This window comes from Amblyraja radiata, chromosome 3, assembly GCF_010909765.2.
Source record: "Amblyraja radiata isolate CabotCenter1 chromosome 3, sAmbRad1.1.pri, whole genome shotgun sequence".
In the NCBI taxonomy this organism is placed as follows: Eukaryota; Metazoa; Chordata; class Chondrichthyes; order Rajiformes; family Rajidae; genus Amblyraja; species Amblyraja radiata.
In genome coordinates, this window is record NC_045958.1 from 42,061,907 (window position 1) to 42,087,105 (window position 25,199).

The 25,199-nt window shown below is 42.2% G+C and overlaps 2 protein-coding genes across 9 annotated transcripts in view; one reads left to right on the top strand and one right to left on the bottom strand.

The window, feature by feature from the left end:
* The window catches only part of LOC116970962 (fructose-1,6-bisphosphatase 1-like), a 29,471-nt gene extending 26,324 nt beyond the window's left edge, over positions 1–3,147 (bottom strand). The window contains exon 1 of the mRNA XM_033017702.1: positions 3,049–3,147. Coding sequence (XP_032873593.1) covers positions 3,049–3,092 — 44 coding nt within the window. The 5' untranslated portion in view covers positions 3,093–3,147. The remainder of the gene's footprint in view (positions 1–3,048) is intronic.
* Positions 1–25,199, top strand: part of LOC116970959 (aminopeptidase O (putative)) — a 205,734-nt gene that overhangs the window by 6,167 nt on the left and 174,368 nt on the right. For 4 of the 8 annotated variants that reach the window (XM_033017690.1, XM_033017694.1, XM_033017695.1 and 1 more), the window contains exons 2-3: positions 7,552–8,509; positions 15,747–15,910. In XM_033017690.1, coding sequence (XP_032873581.1) covers positions 7,707–8,509; positions 15,747–15,910 — 967 coding nt within the window. In that variant the 5' untranslated portion in view covers positions 7,552–7,706. The other 4 variants (XM_033017691.1, XM_033017692.1, XM_033017693.1 and 1 more) reach the window with 4 other exon arrangements.

Here is a 25,199-nt window from a genome sequence, read left to right on the forward strand (position 1 = left end):
CGTCCTCTGAGGCAGAGAATTCCACAGACTCAAAACTCTCTGTGTGAAAAAGTGTTTCCTCATCTCTGTTCTAAATGGCTTACCCCTTATTCTTAAACTGTGGCCCCTGGTTCTGGACTCCCCCAACTTCGGGAACATGTTTCCTGCCTCTAGTGTGTCCAAACCCTGAATAATCTTATATGTTTCAATAAGATACCCTCTCATCCTTCTAAACTCCAGAGTATACAAGCCCAGCCGCTCCATTCTCTCAGCATATGACAGTCCCGCCATCCCGTGAATTAACCTTGCAAACCTAAGCTGCACTCCCTCAATAGCAAGAATGTCCTTCCTCAAATTAGGGGACCAAAACTGCACACAATACTCCAGGTGTGGTCTCACTAGGGCCCTTACAACTGCAGAGGGACCTCTTTGCTCCTATACTCAACTCCTCTTGTTATGAAGGCCTACATGCCATTCGCTTTCTTCAATGCCTGCTGTACCTGCATGCTTACTTTCATTGAATGATGAACAAGGACCCCCAGATCCCATTGTACTTCCCCTTTTCCCAACTTGACACCACTTAGATAATGTTTAAGAAGGAACTGCAACTGCTGAAAAATCAAAGGTAGACAAAAATGCTGGAGAAACTCAGCATCTATGGAGCGAAGGAAATAGGCGACGTTTCGGGTCGAGACCCTTCTTCAGACTGATGTGGGGGTGGGGGGGGGGAAGAAGAAAGGAAGTGGCGGAGACAGTGGGCTGTGGGACAGCTGGGAAGGGGTGTGGAAAGAAGGAGAAAGCAGGGACTACCTGAAATTGGAGAAGTCAATGTTCATACCGCTGGGGTGTAAACTACCCAGGCAAAATATGAGGTTCTGCTCCTCCAATTTACGGTGGGCCTCACTCTGGCCATGGAGGAGGCCCAGGACAGAAAGGTCGGATTCGGAATGGGAGGGGGGGTTGAAGTGCTGAGCCACCGGGAGGTGTTGGGCGAAGCGATCGCCAAGCCTACGCTTGGTCTCACCGATGTAGAGCAGCTGACACCTAGAGCAGCGGATGCAATACATGAGGTTGGAGGAGGTGCAGGTGAACCTCTGCCGCACCTGGAAAGACCATTTAGATAATAATCTGCCTTCCTGTTTTTGCTACCAAAGTGGATAACCTCACATTTATCCACATTAAACTGCAACTGCCGTGCATCTGCCCACTCACCCACCTGTCCAAGTCACCCTGCATTCTCATAGCATCCTCCTCACAGTTCACACTGTCACCCAGCTTTGTGTCATCTGCAAAATTGCTAATGTTACTTTGAATCCCTTCACCTAAATCATTGATGTATATTGTAAAAAGCTGCGGTCCCAGCACCGAGCCTTGCGGTACCCCTCTAGTTACTGCCTGCCATTCTGTAAGGGACCTGTTAATCCCTACTCTTTGTTTCCTGTCTGCCAACCAATTTTCTAATCATGTCAGCACTCTACCCCAATGCCATGTGCCCTAATGTTGCCCACTAATCTCCTAATTTAGAACGGAGATGAGGAAACACATTTTCACACAAAGAGTTGTGAGTCTGTGGAATTCTCTGCCTCAGAGGGCGGTGGAGGCCGGTTCTCTGGATACTTTCAAGAGAGAGCTAGATGGGGCTCTTAAAGATAGCGGAGTCAGGGGATATGGGGAGAAGGCAGGAACGGGGTACTGATTGGGGTTGATCAGCCATGATCACATTGAATGGCTCGAGGGCTGAATGGCCTACTCTTGCACCTATTGTCTATTGTAAGATTGCACAATGCACACAGCCCAAAGATAGTGGTTCACACAATCCTGAACAATGTTACACATTTATAATAAAATAATATCACATCTGTGGTAATTATAGTTATTTTGCAGTTATTGCATTTCATGCTGCTATAAAATACAACCTAAAATATTTGCCTAGCTGTTTAAATTTAAATTTTCTGATCTACTCACATTGATGTACCTCTTCAGTACTTGCATTTGGTTTCAGTTGCATAGTCAGACTAATAATTGAGGTACAAATTTATTTGTGCTTTTTCTAAGTTCCACTCCAAAATGTGTGTAAAAGATGCAGATGTATTAAGTGGTTTACTCTTCACCTAGTACTTGCCAGGCTTTGTCCTGCCCCTCCTCTCTTCTAGCTTTCTTCCCCACCGCACCAACTGAAGAAGAGTTCAGACCCAAAATGTAACATATTCCAGAGATGACCATTATTATTTATTAACTTTTACATTCACCACTTCCACCCTGCCCTCAACTTAACCTGGACTACCTTGGACACCTCTCTCCGCTTTCTTGATTTCACTATCTCTATTACAAATCTACAGACTCCCACAGCTATCTGGACTACCCACTCTGCCTCATGCAAAGATTCTTATCCTGCTCTCAATTCCTCCGTCTTTACACATGTGCTCCCAAAGTGAAATGTTCCATACTAGGACATCCGAGATGTTGTCATTCTTCAAGGAACGTGGCTTCCTGCCCTTCTCCCATGGATGGGATCCTCACTTGTGTCTCCTCGGCGTCATGTAGTCCTGCTCTCGCTCCCCCCCAGATGCGACCAGGGCAGAGTTTCCCAGTCCTCATCTTTCACCCCACCCAGCCTCCGCATCCAACACATTATCCTCCGACATCTCCGTCTGCTCCTAAGTGATCCCACCACTAATCACATCTTCCATCTCCACCCCTCTCTGCCTTCCGCAGAGACTGCTCCATCCACGATTCCTTGGGTCACTCATCCCTTCTCGTCCAAACCACCGCTTCCCCAGGTACTTTCCCCATACAACTGCAGGAGGTGCAAGTGCAACCACCTGCCCTCACACCTTCTCCCTCGACTCCATCCAGGGACATCGAAAGTCCTCCTCTAACCTCATCTACTGCATCTGTGGTGTTCTCGATGTGGGCTCCTGTACAGATTAGTCAACAGTGAAGGGTGATTGCCCAGAAACGTTCCTTCTCTTTCCCTCCCTCGATGCTACCTGACCTGCTGAGCATCACCAGCGTTCTCTGCATTCATTGCCCTGTGAATAGGAGTAGCATTCGTTTCCAATGCCTTACCACACCCCGCAAACTGCACTTTCACCTCTCCCCTCCTCCTCCATATTCTGCTGCCAGGCGTAAGGGCTTCCTGGTCGGGACGCGGAGTGATGACGGGGAATGCGTGGAGCGGGAGGTGTGTGTGTGAGAGAGGGTGGGCGGCGGGACCCAGCAGCCGCCCCATGGGCGGGAGCTCATTGTTGTTGCAATCACGTTAATCAGGTCAGTGACCGAAGCAACAACAGCGGCGCTCGATGCCGGCCTCAGGGCGCCCCCTACCCTTCCGGGATTATCAACGTAGACTTTTGTTAACAACGCTGGATTGTTTGTAACTTTAAAACCAAGAATAAAAAGTGAGGATATGCGCAATGCAACACTCACGTTGCAATATCTCGTTGGAAATGTTTTCAGTTTCCTCTAATAATAGACGATAGTGTATTCTACTGGTAGTGTTTATTTCATGCAAAATACATAATATTGAAATGTTAGTGTGCACAACAAGTCCGCTTGGATATACAAGAAGAATATCCTGCCCTGGAAATGTACACGAGTAGAACTACCTAATGCCACGAAGTGGCGCTGCCATGGGTTGCTAACATCACGGATGTGTCTGCATAAAGTAATTGTGTCTCGGGCAAGTACACTGCTCCTAGCAAAAGGTTATGGTAACAGTTAACTTATCCAATGACTGGAGCAAAAACCAGTGCTGGGGGAAACTCAGTGGGTCGGGCAGCATCTGTGGAGGTGGAGGATAGTCGAGACACTACCCACAGATGCTGCCCGTTCCTCCAATCTGTGGGATATCGACTTCTTCTATGTAGTTTTTTTTGGCGGTTGGCAAACAACTTTTTAGTGCATTACCGCCACCAACTGGTATGGAGTATGGATCAAATAACATTGTAACTTATATACTAATAACCTATATCTTTCCGAACAAATTGGTTACCCTGAGAAAAAGCAATAGGATTTGATAGCACTTATATGAATTCTTTTGTAAAATATCTATTAAATCAAATTGTACTTTTTCTTTTCTGAATCGTTCACTCATTTGTCTTCTTTCTTCCTCATACCTCTCACAATGTATAATGACATGCTCTATTGTCTCTTCTTGCCCACAGTATTCACATCTGCCTGTATTATGCTTGCCTATTATAAAAAGTGTACTGTTCAGACCAGTGCGTCCAAATCTGATTCTTGAAATTACTGTCTCCTCTTTTCTGTTTTTTCCTGCACATCTCATTTCTCCCACTTTCCTCTGGACTCTGTAGAACCACCGTCCTGTGGGATCTCTACTTCTTCTTCTTGTAGGATTCCGGCAGTGTAGACGCTGCTAAGCGTATTACTGCCCTCCACAGGTCAAAGTTTGAACTAAATTCTTACATACAGTCCTGTAACTTGCAGGAATTGAAGAACAGCCCTGGATATCAGTTGATGTTTCTCACTGTCCAAACAAAGATGAAACAGAAAAAGCCTCAACTCCAAGTCCTGTCAGTCTAACAAACAATACTTTTCTTTCTACCATGTACTTTTTACATTCTAGGAAAACATGCTTAACTGTCTCATTACTCTCACATTCACACAAGCCAGAAACATTTTTCCCTACAATGCACAAATAGTAATTTAACCCACAGTGTCCCAACCTCAATCTACACAGTTTAACTGAGTCCCTACGGGACAGAGATGTACAGAAACATATTTTCCTAACTTCAGATTGTATAGAAAAGTAGTGTCTACCCCTGACTTCCATTTCCCATCCTCTCTGCCATTCTTTTGTTAAGCCCTCTTTAATTATTTCTCTCAGTTCCACTCACCCCAATAATACATGGATATCTATTTCTCTTCTTAAACTCTCCTTTGCTATGAGGTCCACCTGCTCATTCCCCCTTTGTGGGATCTCCATCTCCACTGCAGAGTTAACACCCAATACAATTAGCAGAAAGTTTTGACCTCATTAAACAGAGTATAAACGGTTGTGTTTCGAATTGCCAGCTCTCCTTTTTATAAAAGAAGTTGTGGATAAAATAATATTTCCACATTTCCAATGCAGTTGCTGCACCGTTGAACAGATTTGTGGACTATAACAATTGTTTTTTATATGTTGATCATTACTGTTTTAGTCAATTTGATTTGGTATTTTATTTAGTGATTCTTTACTTTTAGAGTGAATTTAATCAGTTTAGGACAAGCACAATTAGGTTTAAACGTAATTTCCTTCAGCTGTTTTAAACGTTTTTATTTAGTAGTACGTGAAATGATGTGGCCCTTTTGCTGACCGAATATCCAGTCCTAAATACAGGATCTCATTTAAACATAAAGGCAGTCTCTGCCTTATGAAACATTCCATTCTTGAGAACTGCTTGTAACCCCAATTTTACGTCAGTCGGAAATGAACCAAAATAGTTTGTGGGCGAGGATCACAGAAATGACTGCGGTAGGAGAGCAAGCAGGCGCAGGAAGTGTATTCGTTCCCATCCCGCCGAACTCCCAAATCCTCGGGGAAATACCCTGCTCGGCCCTGAAAAGATCCTGCAGCAGCCCGCAAATCCACCCTCGCACAGACCCGTGCGGCACAAAGGCGCTGCTATAGGGTGATTTCACTAAAGGTCATTGGAGCGTAGATCCGCACCCACGTGACCGAAAATTTTAACTGGAGTACATGCGTCACTTCCGGTACATGTTAGTGAATGGGAAAACACGCATTTTCACACCCGTTAAAAACATCGAAAACGGCCAGTTTTTGAGCTGCAATTAACTGTGCCAGTCGGGCTGACCGTGAGGCGCAGCTACCTAAATTTACAGTTAAAAAAAAAGATAGAAACTAAGGTAAATTCAAGAGGAAGCTGAAGGTGTAAAAACAGCGGAAGTTGTTAGCGGACATTTGCCGTGGAGATTTAAAGATCCAAAATATCGGGAATTATCGCGTTTGCTCGCTGCATTTCATCAAAAGTAAGGCATTATTGACTTTTTATCTTTATTCATTTGTTATATGAAAAGTATTAAAAGTTAAAAATCCGTCAGTAAAATTGCAAAATCGCCCATGGTTCTCAGGTGGGTTTTAACATGCAAAATGAAAATGCTTCTGAAGCTCCATTTACCATTTAAATAATCGTAAACTATCAATGCGTTTTGAAATAAATTTTACTGAGATGCAAGCTAAGGAATGGGATAATTGTCAGCTGTTAGTTGGACAAAAGCAGGACATTTTATTATTTGCCAAAATATATTTCTCAATGTTTCTTGTTTAAAGCCTGCACAATCACCCAAACTACTTATTTATTTATTTATCATCTAATAACAGACAAGCCTGCAGCATGGAATGATGTCAACAATCCTGATTGGGCACCCACTGTGAGCAGGATAGACAATGTGCACAAGAACGCCATGCACATGCAACAAGAAGAGAGTATTAAAGCAGATTTGGTTGCAGCTCAAGCATCTATAGCTCTGCAAGTTGATGGCGTTCTTGTGCACATTGTCTATCCTGCTCACAGTGGGTGCCCAATCAGGATTGTTGTCATCATTCCATGCTGCAGGCTTGTCTGTTATTAGATGATAAATAAATAAATAAGTAGTTTGGATGATTGTGCAGGCTTTAAACAAGAAACATTGAGAAATATATTTTGGCAAATAATAAAATGTCCTGCTTTTGTCCAACTAACAGCTGACAATTATCCCATTCCTTAGCTTGCATCTCAGTAAAATTTATTTCAAAACGCATTGATAGTTTACGATTATTTAAATGGTAAATGGAGCTTCAGAAGCATTTTCATTTTGCATGTTAAAACCCACCTGAGAACCATGGGCGATTTTGCAATTTTACTGACGGATTTTTAACTTTTAATACTTTTCATATAACAAATGAATAAAGATAAAAAGTCAATAATGCCTTACTTTTGATGAAATGCAGCGAGCAAATGCGATAATCCCCGATATTTTCGATCTTTAAATCTCCACGGCAAATGTCCGCTAACAACTTCCGCTGTTGTTGCCCCTTCAGCTCCCTCTTGAATTTACCTTAGTTTCTATCTTTTTTTTTTTCGATGTTTTTAACGGGTGTGAAAGTGCGTGTTTTCCCATTCACTAACATGTACCGGAAGTGACGCATGTACTCCAGTTAAAATTTTCGGTCACGTGGGTGCGGATCTACGCTCCAGTGACCTTTAGTGAAATCACCCTATTGCCGCACAGCGCCAGAGATCCAGGTTTGACTCCAACCTCGGGGCTGTCTGTGCGGAGTTTGCACGTTCTCCCTGTGTTCCGGCTTCCTCCAACGTCCAAAAGATATGTGATTAATTGCTCCCAGTGTGTAGCAAAGATCTTATATCGTAGGGAGTGGATGAGAAAGTGTTCCAGCATGGAGCCAGTGCGTACAGGTGATCTTGTAGTTACGGGTGTAAAGGCAGAGGGTCAATCAATGGAGTATGAGGAAAACAGAATAGAGTTCGCTCGATGACAATAGGGACAGTTTCGAAATTAGTGTTTTTGATGCACGCTTTGTAACTTTTGGTTTCTTTGTGCACACAGGTTTAAAGACACCTATGAAGCTAGAACCCAGGATCAATTTACAAGAACCCTTTTTTGTTACTTAAAAAAGAATCAGGAAATACTTATCACACTGGAGCATTACTGGTATTTGCATTTTTAAATGTTGACTGGACTATTGCTCCTTTGTTCCAGCTATGAATGAAAATACAGAGTCAACTCTTGACCCCAACAAAGATGACCTTCCTCTCATGGCCAATACTAGTTTTATGCTCGTCAGACATTACGTGCTAGATCTTGCAGTTAATTTCGACAGGGAAGTCATCAACGGTACCATTGTCCTTTTCCTCGAAACCAGCAAAGTGTACAACAAACCAGCCAATGCCGAGGGAGCAGGTCGGCACCCTTCATTGCAGGGATCTCTTGAAACTGGGCAACTCGGACCTTCATGCAGTCTCGCTTGTGCATGCAAAGATAAGATGAGCAATCTAGCTAACTACGGTGATGGCAGAGTTACCAATGTTAATAGTTGTAACCATAGCAACAATGAGTGGGCTGGAGGGATTTCTGGTACAAGGGAGCACTGTGGTGATGGGGATGATTTTGTGCTGGTGCTGGATTGTTGCGATCTTGTGGTGAATAAAGTGGAGGAAGTGAATGTTGTTGCTACAGCAGGTATTGACAAATTGATCCGAATAGACATGATCAAGCCAGAAGATGGCATTTATTCTCACGGGCTGCAGAATGATCTCCAGAGTAGCATATTGGATGCGATTCTAGGTTTAGCAGCAGAAGACTGGCAGGAGCAACATAATTATTACATGCAGTGCAGCGAAGCACCTGGCTATAGTGAGCTCCAGTTTCAAACTGACATGTGGAGCCTGAAAATAAAGAAACCAGGAGTACAAAGTCCTAAAGACTTTCCTCGAGTATTAAGGATCTGGTACGAAACAAAGCCAGAAGGTGGTTCAGTGAAATGGACGAAGGATCAAGTTGGCAGGTTGGTTACTTTTGAATGCATGATTCTTTAAAACTTGTAACTGAATTATAATCTGTGACATATGATGTTTTGGGTACTGTAATTGATCACTTAATGATGCAGAGCACAGGCTGTATTTAAAAAAATATCGGAAGATAATGTGTGTATGAGGTAAGGCATTTATTATCCATTCAGCACATTGCTATTTATTTTAACAATCCTTAAAGGATCACCTTTTTCTTTTAAGATTTTTTTTAAAATTAAGATGTCTTTAAAATATGATGGGTTGCTTAACTCTTTAAATTTATTTGACAAATAATACAGGAAATTTAATGTAACAGTCTTTGGCAAGTACTGATGCATTGCCAATTATAGTATAACATTGACACAAATTCCTCATAATATCAATTGCATTCACAGGCTTGGTTGGATAGCAGATGGGCTGAGACATAACATGTTTTGCTGTCTTGATTCTTCAGAGCTTGCATGTGTGAGTTTAGTGTGCATGGTGCTGGTTGTAATTATGTTCATCGTGCAACTCTGTTTAAAACCTTGCCATAGTTCTTAACTGGAACTGGTCTCCATTTTGTTGAAAGAAGAGGAATTCTGAACGGCATACTTTTCCTGTGACTTTGCTTTCTGCTTTCTCCGTTTCATGTATCTCAAGGTGAAGAATATTAGCAATTGCAAATAAGACTTTCCATTTTGTGTAGCTAATGTTAGCTTAGTTAGGAGCAGAGAGAAGCTCACCCAAGTGTGACTTAGCCCTAGCCATTAGGTTTGTTCCCTCCACAATGCCATATTTTCTGCTTACCAATGCCATTTATTTTATGATAATTCTTGGTGAAGCTGTCAATTTAAATACAAACTGGATGGTTTTATCCTCTGGCTGCATGCTGCTTAGGAACTGGACAGACTTTTGACTGTTTCCACATATGGCAGCAAGAATATATTCATAATCTCTATTTCAAAGAAGAAAGACTAGTCTTTCGCCCTGTGGCTTTGTAATGTTTGATACCTTGCTTTCATTGAACAATTATAACTTTATCATTGAGCTTGAATGGTAAATATTACAATCTTTTTGACAGTGGAAAGTAAGATTATTTATTTTACCAAGTGATGTGATAATCAACTGATTCAAGCGACATGTTTACATTGTCTGTTATTCCTTGGTACTCCAGTTCAGTTGCTTAACATACATGTTCTATAAAGCTGAACGTGTGGTAGTTGAGCATTGAAGGATAAATGACACAGATTGATGCGGCTTGGCAGTGTGCTCAGTTACGTAATGATCTGCATTAGGACAGAACCAGGTTAATTTAATATCTCATCCTGTCCTATTTTCTATTCATGTGGGACCAGTGATCATGAGAGTTTGAATTGAAGTAGAATGAAGATAGTGCAGCTAATTTGTTATAAATATTGTAAATATGAAATTAACTCATGGGTTGGAATCTTTTAAAATAATGTAGTGTATTGCCATTGAGAAGTTTTTTTTGTTACTGACCCTAGGTGGTCACATCACTGGGGGCATTGTTTATATTGTGCATTTACTGCTCCATTTAAGGAACTGCATGGATTGGAATGTGTTCAGGGAAGCAACCACAAGCCTCGATGAGTATACAGACACTGTATCATCATATGTCAGCTTTTGTGAGGACAGTTGCATTCCAACTAGGACTCTGACCCGTTCAACATCAACAAGCCCTGGTTTACTGAAGAACTCAGACAGCTCTGACAGTTAAAGAGGAGGCCTACAGGAGTGGGGATGCAGACCTCTACAGGCAGGCCAAGTACAAGCTGAGAAGAGGAATCGGAGCTGCCAAGGAAAGGTACTCTGAGAAGTTGAGGAGCAAGTTCTCAGCTAGTGACTCTTCTTCAATTTGGAAGGGCTTGCAAGAAATCACCAACTACAAGAGGAAAGCCCCCCGCTCTTTGGACAATCGTCAGCTGACCAACGACCTGAATGAGTTCTACTGCAGGCTTGACAAGCAGAAATGTAACCCTGGTTACCCTCCCCCCCCCCCCCCCCCCCCCCCCCCCAACAAACACAGCCAGATCCCAGTCTGCAAAGAATGGACCCTTCTGCACCCACTCCTCCCCATTTACCACACCTACTTAAAGCAAGATTCCAGTCTGAAAAGACTGGACCTTTTCCCACCCACCCCTCTCCAATCACCACTTCACACCCAATTACCCACACCCTCCGTGCTGCACAATATCACTTCTCAATCATCAAAAAAAAATAGAGGAGGTGGAGAGGCTTTTCAGAAGACAGAAAAGCCGGAAATCTCGAGGACCGGACAATGTTTCCCCCTCTACTCTCTAATTTGCTTTAAATGAGCATCCTCATAGATAAAAAGTCACTCCCTACTTCTAAATCCTCCCACAAGAGGAAACATTTTCTCTCATCCTGTCAACATGCCTCAAGACCTTGTATGTTTCAATCAAATCTCCCACTCTTCTAAATTCCAGTGGATACAAATGTATCTTTATTCATCTTTTTCATCGCAAAACAACTGAACCATTCTATGTTTTCTCAACAAACGTTGTCTGAAAATGACCAATACAATCACATTCTTACATGATTGAGATCAACAGTGTACACGGTACACCAGATGTGGTCTCGCTTATGCCTTTAAGTAACTAAAACACAACCTCTCTTTTGTATTATTTCCCTCTTGCAACAAACCACATCATTCCATTAGCTTTCCTAAATACTTGCAGTAAGACCATATGTAACTATGTAAGATCGGCTCTCTGGATACTTTCAAGAGAGAGCTAGATAGGGCTCTTAAAGATAGTGGAGTCGGGGGATATGGGGAGAAGGCAGGAACGGGGTACTGATTGTGGATAATCAGCCATGATCACATTGAATGGCGGTGCTGGCTCGTAGGGCCGAATGGAAGGTGACCAGACTGTCAAAGCTGCCACAGCCAAACATAAAAACAGCTTTTTTCGACGAGTAGTAGCTCTACTGCTGATTGTATTGTATTGTAGCAGATTGTACTGTATTGTATTGTACTTTGTATTGTACTTTGTATTGTATCCTAGGTAAGAGGGGAGTATGAGTGCCAGGGCAGTTTACTGTTCTGGATGTCAGATGTGGGAGGTCAAGGAATCTGATAGCCTTCCAGACGTCCACATCTGCGCCAGGTGCGTTGAGATGGGGCTCCTAAGGGACCGTATTAGGAACCTGGAGCAGCAGCTCGATGACCTCCGTCTGGTCAGGGAGAGCGAGGAAGTCATTGAGAGGAGTTACAGAGAGGTGGTCACTCCAATACCACAGGAGGCAGTCAAGTGGGTCATGGTTAAGAGGGGCATGGGGCAGAGGCAGGGACTAGAGAGTACCCCAGTGTCTGTACACCTTGACAATAAGTACTCCTGTTTGAGTACTGTTGGGGTGGACAGCCTACCTGGGGGTAGCAACAGCGGCAGGGCCTCCGGTACAGAGACCGGCCCTGTTGCTCAGAAGGGTAAGAAAAAGAAGAGGAGGGCAGTAGTAATAGGGGACTCTATAGTTAGGGGGTCAGATAGGCGATTCTGTGGACGCAGTCTGGAGACCCGGATGGTAGTTTGCCTCCCTGGTGCCAGGGTCAGGGATGTGTCTGAATGTGTCCAAGATATCCTGAAATGGGAGGGAGAGGAGCCCGAGGTCGTGGTACATATAGGTACCAATGACATAGGTAGAAAAAGAGAAGAGGTCCTGAAAGGAGAATTTAGGGAGTTAGGAGGAGCGTTAAGTAGAAGGACCGCAAAGGTAACAATCTCGGGATTACTGCCTGTGCCACGCGACAGTGAGAGTAGGAATGGAGCGAGGTGGAGGATAAATGCGTGGCTGAAGGACTGGTGCAGAGGGCAGGGATTCAAGTTTCTGGATCATTAGGACCTCTTTTGTGGAAGGTGGGACCTGTACAAAAAGGACAGGTTGCACTTGAACCCAAGCGGGACCAATATCCTGGCGGGGAGATTTGCAAAGGCTACTGCGGAGACTTTAAACTAGAAAGGTTGGGGGGAGGGACTCAAATAGAGAAAGCTAGTAGACAGTGTGTGAGGCAGGAGGCAGAGGAGGGAAGCACTCAGACCCAACATGTATGGGGGAAAGAAGAAAAAAATAAAAATAAACAGAGAATAAGAGGTGGTGGGGTTGTTAAATGTGTGAGCAGAGAGACAGAGGGGTGTAAAATGAGGGTAGAAGCAATAGGTAGCAAGGTGAAAAGTAAAAGTGGCAGGCAGACAAATCCAGGGCAAAAATCAAAAAGGGCAAATTTCATACATAATTGTATAAGGGGTAAGAGCGTTGTAAAAACAAGCCTGAAGGCTTTGTGTCTCAATGCAAGGAGCATTCGTAATAAGGTGGATGAGTTGAATGTGCAGATAGCTATTAATGATTATGATATAGTTGGGATCACGGAGACATGGCTCTAGGGTGACCAAGGCTGGGAGCTGAACATCCAGGGATATTCAATATTCAGGAGGGATAGACAGAAAGGACAAGGAGGTGGGGTAGCGTTGCTGGTTAGAGAGGAGATTAACGCAATAGAAAGGAAGGACATTAGCTTGGAGGATATGGAACCGATATGGGTAGAGCTGCGAAACACTAAGGGGCAGAAAACACTAGTGGGTGTTTTGTACAGGCCACCTAACAGTAGTAGTGGAGTTGGGGATGGCATCAAACAGGAAATTAGAAATGCGTGCAACAAAGGTAAAACAGTTATAATGGGTGACTTCAATCTACATATAGATTGGGTGAATCAAATTGGCAGGGGTGCTGAAGAAGAGGATTTCTTGGAAAGTATGCGGGATAGTTTTTTAAACCAACGTAGAGGAACCAACGAGAGAGCAGAAGGTAGTTGAGGCCAGTTAATTGGCTATATTTAAGAGGGAGTTAGATGTGGCCCTTGTGGCAAAAGGGATCAAGGGGGTATGGAGAGAAGGCAGGTACAGGATACTAAGTTGGATGATCATATTGAATGGCAGTGTAGGCTCGAAGGGCCAAATGGCCTACTCCTGCACCTATTTTCTATGTTTCTATGTCTATGTGTCTACTCAATAACCAAAAATCTGTAGCCTCCTTTTGCTCTGGTATTTTATATAATTCACATGTTTAATCAACAATGTTTTATTGTTAATGTTTTATGTATCATTCTTAACTGTCACTTGTCATGTCACTTGCGGGCGGAGCACCAAGGCAAATTCCTTGTATGTGAATACTTGGCCAATAAACTTATTCATTCATTCAATCAAAATGTTTCTCTTTAAAAGTTCAAAGCAGCAATATTTACATGTGTGTTGATTGCTCAAGGTTTGAATGTGATACTGATGCTGATGTTAATAAAAAGTAATTATCAAGCAAAGGTGTTTTTGTTATAAAATTAATTGGATTTCTTCAGGTTCTTCTCATTCTCGGGTTAAGTAAATATTCAACCAGTTACTAATTAATGTAAATCAAGATCACTGACCTTGATTTAAAAATACAAGCGATTTGTTTTATTTGTCTTTGTTTTCCCTCGGTTTTAATTGGTTTCTAATATTTAAGCTGTTTTAAAATCATTGTTTCACCACTCGGGTCCTTTGTACTGTTTTTGTCTTCAATATCCATGACACAGCCAGCTGTTAATAGGCCATCAGGGATTGATTAGGGGCTTGGGATCTGCTGCCAGAAGATGGCCTCGACAGCCAGGCCCCGAGCTGGATTGAGATAGCTGCTGAAAATGATGAGCGCATTAGCAAGCAAAGGAGAAGGTGTGAGGGGGTTCCATGCATGTGATGTTGAAGGTGAATGTAGATGGTGAGCCTGGTTTGAGCTACATCTGGCTCGTTATGTTCAAGTGAAGGATTGAGCAGGATTTCCTGCAGCAACATGGAGCGATGGACGACAGTGACAACATCCCTGGGTCAGGCAGACTCCTGCTCCACCAACCCGGTGCTGCCGCCAGGGCAACAGGCCTTTAAAGCCAAATTACGACTCTACTTTTTAAAGAACTTTGAAACTTGAAGGATGCAAAATGTTGCTGGAAACGTGGCGACTCTTGTGTACTGCTTCAGTGTAATCTACTATCCTTGCACTCTTGTATGTAAGTATGACTGTTCTTATGTATAGTAAGTAAGACTTTTACTGAATCGTATGCAAAAAACTAATTTCACTATACCTAGGTACATGTGACAATAAAGTACCATTGAATAACGTGCCTGAAAGGTTTTTTTCAGCAATTCAGTAATCACTATGTACTGCATGCAAGTGCCATCTTTAAATTTGTTCACATGCTGAAATGAGGTTAAAAACCCATCAGGTTTTGAATCAAACTAAGAGTACTACATGTTGGCCAAGGTTGCAGTCTTGATTTAATCCTTGGTCTTTACTAATCTTGTCTATGACAATAGAGGGACAGTGTCATTGGACACTTACTTGCCTGAATAGAACTGTAAATTTAACTGTTGTTTCATCTGCTACCACGGTACCTTTACTTCTTAAACAGAATTGTATTTCGACTCCTGTACTAAGTGTGTTTCTTCAAACTATCGAATACAACATGATAGACACAAAATGGTGGAGTAACTCAGCGGGTCAGGCAGCATCTCTGGGGAGAAAGGTTGGGTGACGTTTCGGTTCGAGTCCCTTCTTCAGATTTATTCTGAATCGGACTCTCACTGATTCAGACTCTCGCTGCTCCCCCTCTGTGGTTCTTTCCTAATACAACATGATGCCTTTCAGGCTTTGCCACCTTCTTGCTCAATGAGTTTCTTTGTCTATGGTTCCCTTTCTCCAACAATTGGGTTCAGTCAACGGAGACCGTTGAACCTAGCTCAAGCCCACCTTGCTGGCTGCCCAACAATCAGCACCATGGCACATTGACCAACTTTGCTGGCTCACTCCCTACTTCTGAACAGCATGTTGGGTCATGGTCTTCCTTGTGTATAGAACAGGGAAAGACATACTATCATCTCTATAGGATTCTCTTTCCCCACCCTTTTCAAAATTATTTTTTAATCTCCTGTTTCCCCAACAACCCTGTGGTGTTAAAGTTTCTGATGGTTGCCATGGATTTGGTGGGTAAAGGGGCTTGTTTCTGCACTGTATGCCTTTGACTCCATGGTACTCACTCCTAACTTGTCTTGCCCCCTGGTCAAATGATCCTCTGACTGATAGTTGAAATCTTTCAATTATTGCTCCAAGGCCAAATAAGTGACACGATGATAAAACAAGTTCTCGCGTAAAAGGAGTATAGAGTAATAGTTCATTTTTGTTGTGTTTCAGACCGTGTGTATATACAGCAGGATCCCCTATAAACAACAGAGCATTATTTCCATGTCAGGAACCTCCAGTAGCTATGGCAACTTGGCAAGCATCGATTTGGGCCCCAAACGATTCTTTGGTTCTAATGAGCGGTGAAAATTGTGCTGAACCCCAACAGGATGGAGGTAAAAGGAAATTTAGAAGGATGTTGCATTCCACCATTACATGATCCAAATGTTAAAAATTAACAGACATAGAACAAAGAATATTGTGAGTAAAAAGAAAAAAAATCTTCATTATTAAACTGGCAACATTAAATGACCTGGACTAGAAATAATTGCACGATTTGCATTTATGTGATGCCTTTTGCAACTTTGAAGTTTTAAATGCTTAGATCAATGAAATGCCTTTGAAGTGCAGTCAGTGCCGTGGCATAGGAAATGCAGCGGCTAACTTGTGTGCAGTTAGCCTGATAAAACAGCAATGTGATAGTGGCCAGTAATCTACTTTAAGAGAGGCCAGAGTGTTTAATTGTCATATGTACTGTCAACAGAACAATTACATTCTTATGGTAGACACAACATGCTGGAATTACTCAAGCGGGTGAGGCAGAGAGAAGGAATGGGCGATGTTTCAGGTTGAGACTCTTCTTCAGACTGATTTCAGGGGAGGGGATGGGACAAAGATAGAATGTAGTCGGAGACAGTAGACTAGTGGGAGAACTGTGAATGGGAAGGGGATGGAGAGAGAAAGCAAGGGCTATCTGAAGTTAGAGAAGTCATTGTTCATACTGCTGGGGTGTAAACTACCCAAGTGAAATATGAGGTGCTGTTCCTCCAATTTGCTCTTGGCCTCACTCTGAAAATGGAGGAGGCCCAGGACAGAGAGGTCAGATTGGTAATGGGAGTGGGAATTGAAGTGCTGAGCCACCGGGAGATCAGGTAGGTTGAGACGGACTGAGCGGAGATTAAATTAAATTCTTATATTGCTGCAACTAGACAAGCTTGTAAAAGTAATAAAATGCAGATAACTTATGATAATTAAAAATACAATCAGTTAATATGTAATATTAGACAACAGTAAAAGTGCAAAACCAAAGTCCGTAGTACAACCATAGGCACAATCTCAAGGTAAAGATCAGTTTATTTTCACATGTACCAATTAAGGTACAGTGAAATTTGAATTTACATACAGCCATACTAAACAAAACGCAACAAGACACACACAACCACATAAAAGTTAACATAAACATCCACCACAGCAGATTCCCCACGTTCCTCACTGTGATGGAAGGCAATAAGGTCCAAACTCCTCCCTCTTTATTCTCCCGCGGTCATGGCAGTCGAACCATCCGCAGTCGGGGGGGGGATCGAAGCTCCGGCAGTCGAAGCCTCTGCGTCGGGTCAATCGAAACTCCCGTGTTGGATCGGTTGAAACTCCTGCAGCTTGGAATCCCCGATTTCTGTCTAACCAGAGACCGCAGGCTCGGCGATGTTAAAAAAAATGGTGGCACCCACGGTTGCAGCTCCAAAGACGATCCCCGACAGGGATTGCGAACTCCGTGATTTTAAAGTCCCGCAGGCTCCCGCCATGGAGCTCTTGGTCAACCTCCAGTAAAGGTAACCGACTCCATGATGTTAGGTCGCAGTGCGGACGTAGATACGATACAGAAAAAATTGCATCTCCAACGAGGTAAGAGATTAGAAAAAGTTCCCCCCAGCTCCCCCCCCCCACACACACATAAAACAAGCTAATGGACACGAAAAAACAAACATACAAAACTGACACAAAGAAGGAACGGACAGACAGACTGTTGGCAATGTAGAGTACAGGAGGAGAGACTATCATAGTTGCTGCGGTAAGTGCTGTGAAGACAGGCTTGTGGATCCTCTGCTTTCCCCTACTGTAGTCAATGATCAGCTCAATGTCTTGCTATCTTTCAGGGCCAGATTGTTGTTCTGCCACCATTCAATCAGATTTTCAATATCCCTCCTGTACTCTGACTCATTACCCATTATTGGTCCAACAACATTGTTATTGTCATCTAATTTAAAGACTGCTTTGGAGCTGTACCTGTCTGCAGCATCATGGTATATGGAGAGAATAGAGGAGGGCGCTGAGCACAGCACTTTGAGGTGCTCCTGTGTTGATAGTTATCAAGGAGGAAGTGCCAATTCATGCTGATTGTGCTCTGCTGATGAGGAAGTCAAGGATCCAGTTCTGAGTTTGATAAGTTTGAAATGGATGATGGTGTTGTAGTCTATAATGGTTGAGTGTAACTTCTCTGCTCTTCAGAATAGAGTGTATGGAGCCTATGTGTACTAGAGGGGAAATATAATTAAAAATATCAAATCAGAGACACTTTTAACCTTTGCATGCATGCTTATAGATGCACTCTAAAAAGCTGTTGGATTTCCATATGAGTTTGCTCTGCATTTTTAGTTTAGTTTAGAGAAACAAGCCTTTTGGCACGAGTCCGCGCCGACCAGCGATTGGGACAATTTACATTTATACCAAGCCAAGTAACATACAAACCTGTACGTCTTTGGTGAGTGGGAGGAAACCAAAGATCTTGTAGAAAACCCACACGGTGGCGAGAAAAATGTACAAACTCCATACAGACAAGGACCCATAGTTAGGATCGAACCCGGATCTCTAGCGCTGTAAGTAGCAATGTTACAAAATGTTGAGATTTTAAAAATCAAGTCTGCAATTGATCCCATCAGATAAAGCATAAAAAGAAGTTTAATTTGACACCTAATTCACTTTCATATCTTCAGTATTAAAAAAGGTTATGGCCATTTTCACACTCGGAAATTAGCATCTTGTTCCCTATTGCTTTACCATTGACTTAACACAAAAGCTGTGATCGAGGACAGTCAAAAGCCCATAACTTTCTTACAAATTAAGAGAACTGAAAGAAATTTTCAGTTATTATAGATTGAATCATTCTGAAACAAATATGAAACAATCTTACTTGGATGACCTGAAATTAAAGCATATAATTAGTTAGTTACCCAATTGTAGCTAATTTCAAAATTCAATTACTAGATCTAAACATCAATCCGTTTCTTAAGAAAAGATCAACTTTTTTAAATAGCCTAAGTGTCCAAATAACATACACACAAGAATTCACAATGTAACATGATTTTAAATCTCATTGTCATGAATTTATTGGCCAAATGGAAGGAATTTAGTGTTTAATACCTGCAAATTAATGGCCATTTAATTCATCTTGCGAGTGGGTTTTTCTGGAACGCGATCATTTGGAACGTTGTGGTTGCGGTGAATTTAAACCCCATATCGGCAGGAAAAATACTGCCGGTTCGTATGGGGGAAAAGGTCACCGTTTCGCAACGTAAAATGTGAATTAAAGGCATCTTAAGGAGCACTTTTATACATAAAATAAACGGCTTTCCTTTACCTGCCCCGTACGTGAAATCTGTCCCCGTTGACGGCTTTAGAAACTGATTTTTAAATTACTCCAACGCTGAACTTGTCAGGCGATTTATTTAAAAAAAAAATTTTTTTAATTCACAGAACGCCCGTTAGAACAATTCTTCAACAAAAGCTTGCACTCCGAGAAAATATAATCCAGGACAGATAGGAGAAAACTGCATTTTAACCCCGCCCCCAAAGGCGGCAAAAGTGCGCACATGGCCAGTGGCAGAACTGCAGCGCCGCTGAAGGTAAGTTTTGTAACATACCTACTGTGCACGGTACTGCCCATTTGACAAATAATTTATTGTATTCCATGTGACATGATATGCAATAAACCTGTATATTAAAATAGTTGATATGATTACAATATTAACAGCTTGCACATGCATGTGAATTTTTACCATATAAAGAAGAGTCCAGAGGGGTTCCAGGAATCCAAGAGTTAGGAAGGAGATATTTCTGATAATGAGAAATTCTGTGTTAAAGGAGAGAAGCTTGAAGAAGTGGTAAAGTTTAGAAGTACAGTTGAAGTAGTGGTGGAGTATAGTATCTTGGGTCCAAGTGCCTAAGACTCGTATCCAAAATAAAATTGGTAAGGTAAATACTGAAGAGACTGGAGCTGAGATGGAAAAGGTATATGTTGTTCCAGATGAAGTTAGAGATCAGTGAGATTTAGCAGAATTCTGACTTTGTGATGTTGGGGGATCCAAAACTGATTTAATTTGAGACTGGACTCTGTTGTGGAAATCTGCTTATAACTAGTTTGCTGAAGTGCTTGCCACTATTGAAAAACAAAAATCACTTTATCTCTGGGATGTGTGTTACTGGTTTGAAATTTATTGTTGCTCTGGAGCAGAGTGTAGGAAACGTGTTTACGGGGTAATTTGGCCGTGGTGAGGTGGTTTCTATGGAGAGTAACTTTTGGCGCACGTTAATCCAAGCTATTTGCTATTGCCTAGGGACATGAAACATCTGTTTTTTGTGTATGAATATGTTGTGCATCTATATGTGTAAGCTGTACACAGATGCACGGTGATTGTGAGCCTGCAACTCTGAAGTTTGGATGATGCCCAAAAAAACAGCTGCGATTCAATCAAAATGTTCTGATGTTTCATGATTCCCTTTAGTTAAATGGCAGTCTTACTACATGTGGCTAACCATTCATAATTTTAATGATAGGAATGAACTCCCAGAACATGTGTTGTATTAAGTAGATTATTGCTGGGGGTTTTTTTTAATGATATTTAATGAAAACCTGGCATCTTAGTCTTGACATTTCTGGTTCGTGAACGTGACTGTTTTGAGAATTGTGGCCTTGTAATTTTTAAAATAACATTTCTTTAGTCTTGAGCATAGCATAAAGTGGGGAGTAACTCGATGGGTCGGGAGGGAATGGATAGATGATAATTTGAATCGGGGCAGTTTTTTAGATTTTCAGTTTGTAAAAATAGTTGGTCACCATGGTCTGTTCATCTCCTTACTGAAATTTACAAACAGAAATGTCCTGCTAGATCCATTACATCTGTGTGCTTTTTCCCCACCAAACTCATCACCTCATCCAATTTACTGTTCACCATTTAATATTATGTTGATGATGGTCTCCCTTGTTTGCAGAGATTGGTGTACTAATATCATATGATTATTAACCTCACCCTGTACCCTTGGTTTGGGAGTATTGACCCATACAGTGCTGCAGAATAACTTGTAAGCATGAAGTGGAAGCAGAAACGTTAAATATATTTAAGTCAAAAATAGATGGTTTTTTAGCTGCCAAGGGGATAAGGGGCTACGGGGAGAGGGCAGGGATATGGACCTAGGTATGGTTAGTATAGTAAGACCTGAGTGATCTCCTGGACAAGTGTCGATCGCCTGGATTGGGGTCGGAGAGGAATTTCCCGGATTTTTTTCCCGAATTGGACCTGGGTTTTTATCCGTTTTTTTGCCTCCCCCAGGAGATCACGCGGTTCTTGGGGTGGAGAGGGGTGATAGCGGTATAAAGGGGAGGGTAGTGTATTGTGTTCTGTGTCTTGTGTCTACTGTTTGTGGGTAAGTGTGTCTGTTTAGTGTTCAGCCATGAGTGAATGGCGGTGCGGGCTCGACGGACCTGGTGGTCTACTCTCGCACCTACTTTCTATGATTCTATGATTCTATAATACTGCAGCCATTTTTTTTTTAGTGGATTTAAAAAAAATTCGGAACTGCCTTGAGTTTTGCCCTGTAAATCAGGGGTGATGCCTCAGATTTACACATGGAGTATTTCAACGTGAAAGCATAATATGAATTTTAAAAAAAATAATGTTAACTTTATTTGTTGCATTCAATATCCTTAAGTTTGCTCTTTTTTTCCTCATCACCACTTTTAACCTCATGTTTCCTTCCAATCAAGTCCCCATTCGTTAATGTGTAAGAAGGAACTGCTAATGCTGGTTTAAACCGAAGAAAGACACAAAAAGCTGGAGTATCTCAGCGGGACAGGCAGCATCTCCAGAGAGAAGGAATGGGTGATTTTTCCGAAGAAGGGTCTCGGCCCGAAACGTCACCCATTCCTTCTCTCCAGAGATGCTGCCTGTCCCGCTGAGTTACTCCAGCTTTTTGTGTCTGTCCCCATTCTTTAATCATGTTCTCGTGCTATGTTTTTATTGGATTGACCTTATACAGTGAGATTGGTGTGTTTTATGCCAGTTGGTCTTTCTTTGAATAGCTCCTGCCGAAAAATAGGGGAACTTTTTATTTCAAAACATTTATGAAGAATATGAATTGGATTTTGTGATGTTATCTGAGAAAGCCTTTCTCAAATAAAGTACAGTACCTGAGACTGTTAAAGAAGACAAGAACCCATGGCATTAGAGGGACGATACTAGCATGAATAGCAGATTGGCTGAATGGCAGAAGGCAAAGAGTGGCAATAAAGGGGACTTTTACTGGTTGGCTGCCAGTGACTAACGGTGTCCCACAGGGGTGGGTGCTGGGGTCGCTACTCTTCACGTTGCATATTAATGATTTAGATGAGGGGATTAGAGGCTGTGTGGCCAAGTTTGCAGATAATACGAAGATAGGTGGAGGGGCAGGTAGTGTGGAGAAAGCAGGGATTCTGCAGAAGGACTTGGACAGGAAGGGAGACTGTGCAAAGAAGTGGCAGATGGAATACAGCATAGCAAAGTGTGGAGTCATGCATTTTGGTAGTAGGAATAAAGATGTAGACTATTTTCTAAACTGGGAAGAGGATTCAGAAAATCAGAGGATTCCCAAAAGGTTAATTTGCAAGTTGAATCTGTAGTAAGGAAGGCAAATGCAATGTCAGCATTCATTTCAAGAGGCCTAGTCCTGGATAGAGTGGATAGATGCGGAGCAAATCTTTCCACCAAAGGACAAAAGACATTTATTGTCACATACACCAATTGGTGTAGTGAGAGAGTCTAGGAAAAGAGTGCATAGCCTCAGAATAAAATGACATTCCTTTAGAAAGGAGATGAAGAGGGATTTATTTAGTCAGAGGGTGACAAATCTGTGGAATTTGTTGCCACAGACAGCTGTGGAGGCTGTTATTGGGTATTTCTAAGGTGGAAATCTATCAGATTTTTGATTAGTAAGGATGTCCAGGGTTATGGGGAGAAGGTAGGAGAATGTGGTTAAGAGGGAAGGATAGATCCGCCATGTTTGAATGATGTAGTGGACTCAATGGGATGAATGGTCTAATTCTGCTCCTATGACATGAACCGTATGAAAGCCTTAAAATGAAATTCGGCAAGATAATAATTCTCAAAATGAAACTGCTTTAGTGGTAATAAGTAATTGTTTGAGTGCTTTGAAGGTTAGGGTTTATGTGATCCCCAGATTTAGTAAATGCCCTAAGCCAGGAAATGGAATGTGAAAAACATTGATCCACATTTACTGGAAAAATCAAAATCAAATTTTCCTATATTTTGGGGCTCTTTTAAAGTTCTGTATTCAAGCCTCTTCAGCAAGAAGTCATAATAAGTAGAAGAAATTAAATTTCCTCTGCTATATGTTATCGTATCAAAAGCCTCATAGTTGTTAATACTGCAGCAGTTAAGCTTGCAAATTGAGTGTTTTGCTCTCAGAATTCCTTGCACAGTAAGTTCTTGTGTGTGAAATGTTGCCAACCATGAGTCAAGTCAAGGGTGCAGTGATATTTGATCTCTTTGAAGTATACAAAATTCTTGCAGTATTTGACAGGGTTGTTGCGGAGTTGATATTTCCCTTGGCTAAGGTGTCTAGAATCAAGCAGGGATCACTGTCTCAAACAAAGAGATTTGCCTTTCAGGACTGAGCTGAGAAGAAATTTGTTCATCCAACGAAATGTGAACGTTTTGAAATTCTCTTCTGAAGAGCGCTCTAACTCAGTAAATTCATGGCTAAGATTGATAGTTCTTTTATGCATTGAGAATCAAAGAATATTAGATTAGTGCAGCAAAGTGGCGCTGAGGTTAAATAATTATCCACCACCTTATTTTATTTGCGGAGCATGGGGTTGAATGGTCTAGTTGATTGTCACGTGTACCGAGGTACAATGAAAAGCTATTTTTGCAAGCTTACCAGTCAGCGGAAAGATGATGCATGATTACAATCGAGCCACCCACAGTGTACAAATACATGATAAAGGCAAAAATGGGAATAACGTTTAGTGCAAGATAAGGTCCAGTAATGTCTGATCAAATATAGTCCTAGGGTGTCCAATGAGATAGATAGTAGTTCAGAACTGCTCTCTAGGTTGGATGGTTTAGTTGCCTGATAACATCTGGGAAGAAACTGTCCCTGAATCTGGATGTGTGCATTTTCACACTTCTATACCTCTTGCCTGATAGGAGAGGGAGAAGAGGGAGTGGCCGGGGTCTAGTCCTGCCTCTCATGTGAGCCACTACAGCCAATGTTGTGTTCATTATTCTAGTTGGTTTGAGAATAGGCAGATGTTTTCTTATTGGGGAAAACTTGATTTCTGCAAGGCTTGTGCCATTGAGCTTCTTTGGTACTTAGAACCATAGAAAATAGGAGCAGGAGTAGGCCATTCGGCCCTTCGAGCCAGCACTGCCATTCAATATGATCATGGCTGTTTGTCTAAAATCAGTACCCCGTTCCTGCTTTCCCCCCCATATCCCTTGATTCCTTTAGCCCTAAGAGCTAAATCGAACTCTCTCTTGAAAACATCCAGTGAATTGGCCTCCACTGCCTTCTGTGGCAGAGAATTCCACAGATTCACAACTCTCTGGTGAAGAAGTTTTTCCTCATCTCAGTCCTAAATGGCCTACCCCTTATTCTTAAACTGTGATCCCAGTTTCTGGACACCCCCACTTCGGGAACATTTTTCCTGCATCTAGCCTGTCCAATCCTTTAGGAATTTTATATGTTTCTATAAGATCCCTTCTCATCCTTCTAAAATCCAGTGAATACAAGCCCAGTCGACCCATTCTTTCATCTTATGTCAGTCCCGCCATCTCAGCAATTAACCTTGTGAACCTATGTTGCACTCACTCAATAGCAATAATGTCCTTCCTCAAATGAGGAGACCAAAATTGCACACAATACTCCAGGTGTGGTCACATCAGGGCCCTGTACAACTGCAGTAGGTTTCTTGGGATTTTAATATTCTTAGAATAAAGGGGAGGCCATTTAAGACTGAGGTGAGAAAAATAAATTTTCACCCAGAGAGTTGTGAATTTGTGGAATTCCCTGCCACAGAGGGCAGTGGAGGCCAAATCACTGGATGGATTTAAGAGAGAGTTAGATAGAGCTCTAGGGACTAGTGGAATCAAGGGATATGGGGAGAAGGCAGGCACGGATTATTGATTGGGGACGATCAGCCATGATCGCAATGAATGGCGGTGCTGGCTAGAAGGGCCGAATGGCCTCCTCCTGCACCTATTTTCTTTGTATCTAATAAATTGTCTTGTAATGCCTCACCTTGCAGCAAGAAGAACTAATTAGAACCTATTCCCAAATGTGAAGGCATTTTGCATATGACCACAAGGTAACATTATATGTACTTTTAATAAAGGTAGTACTATAGGGGTTATT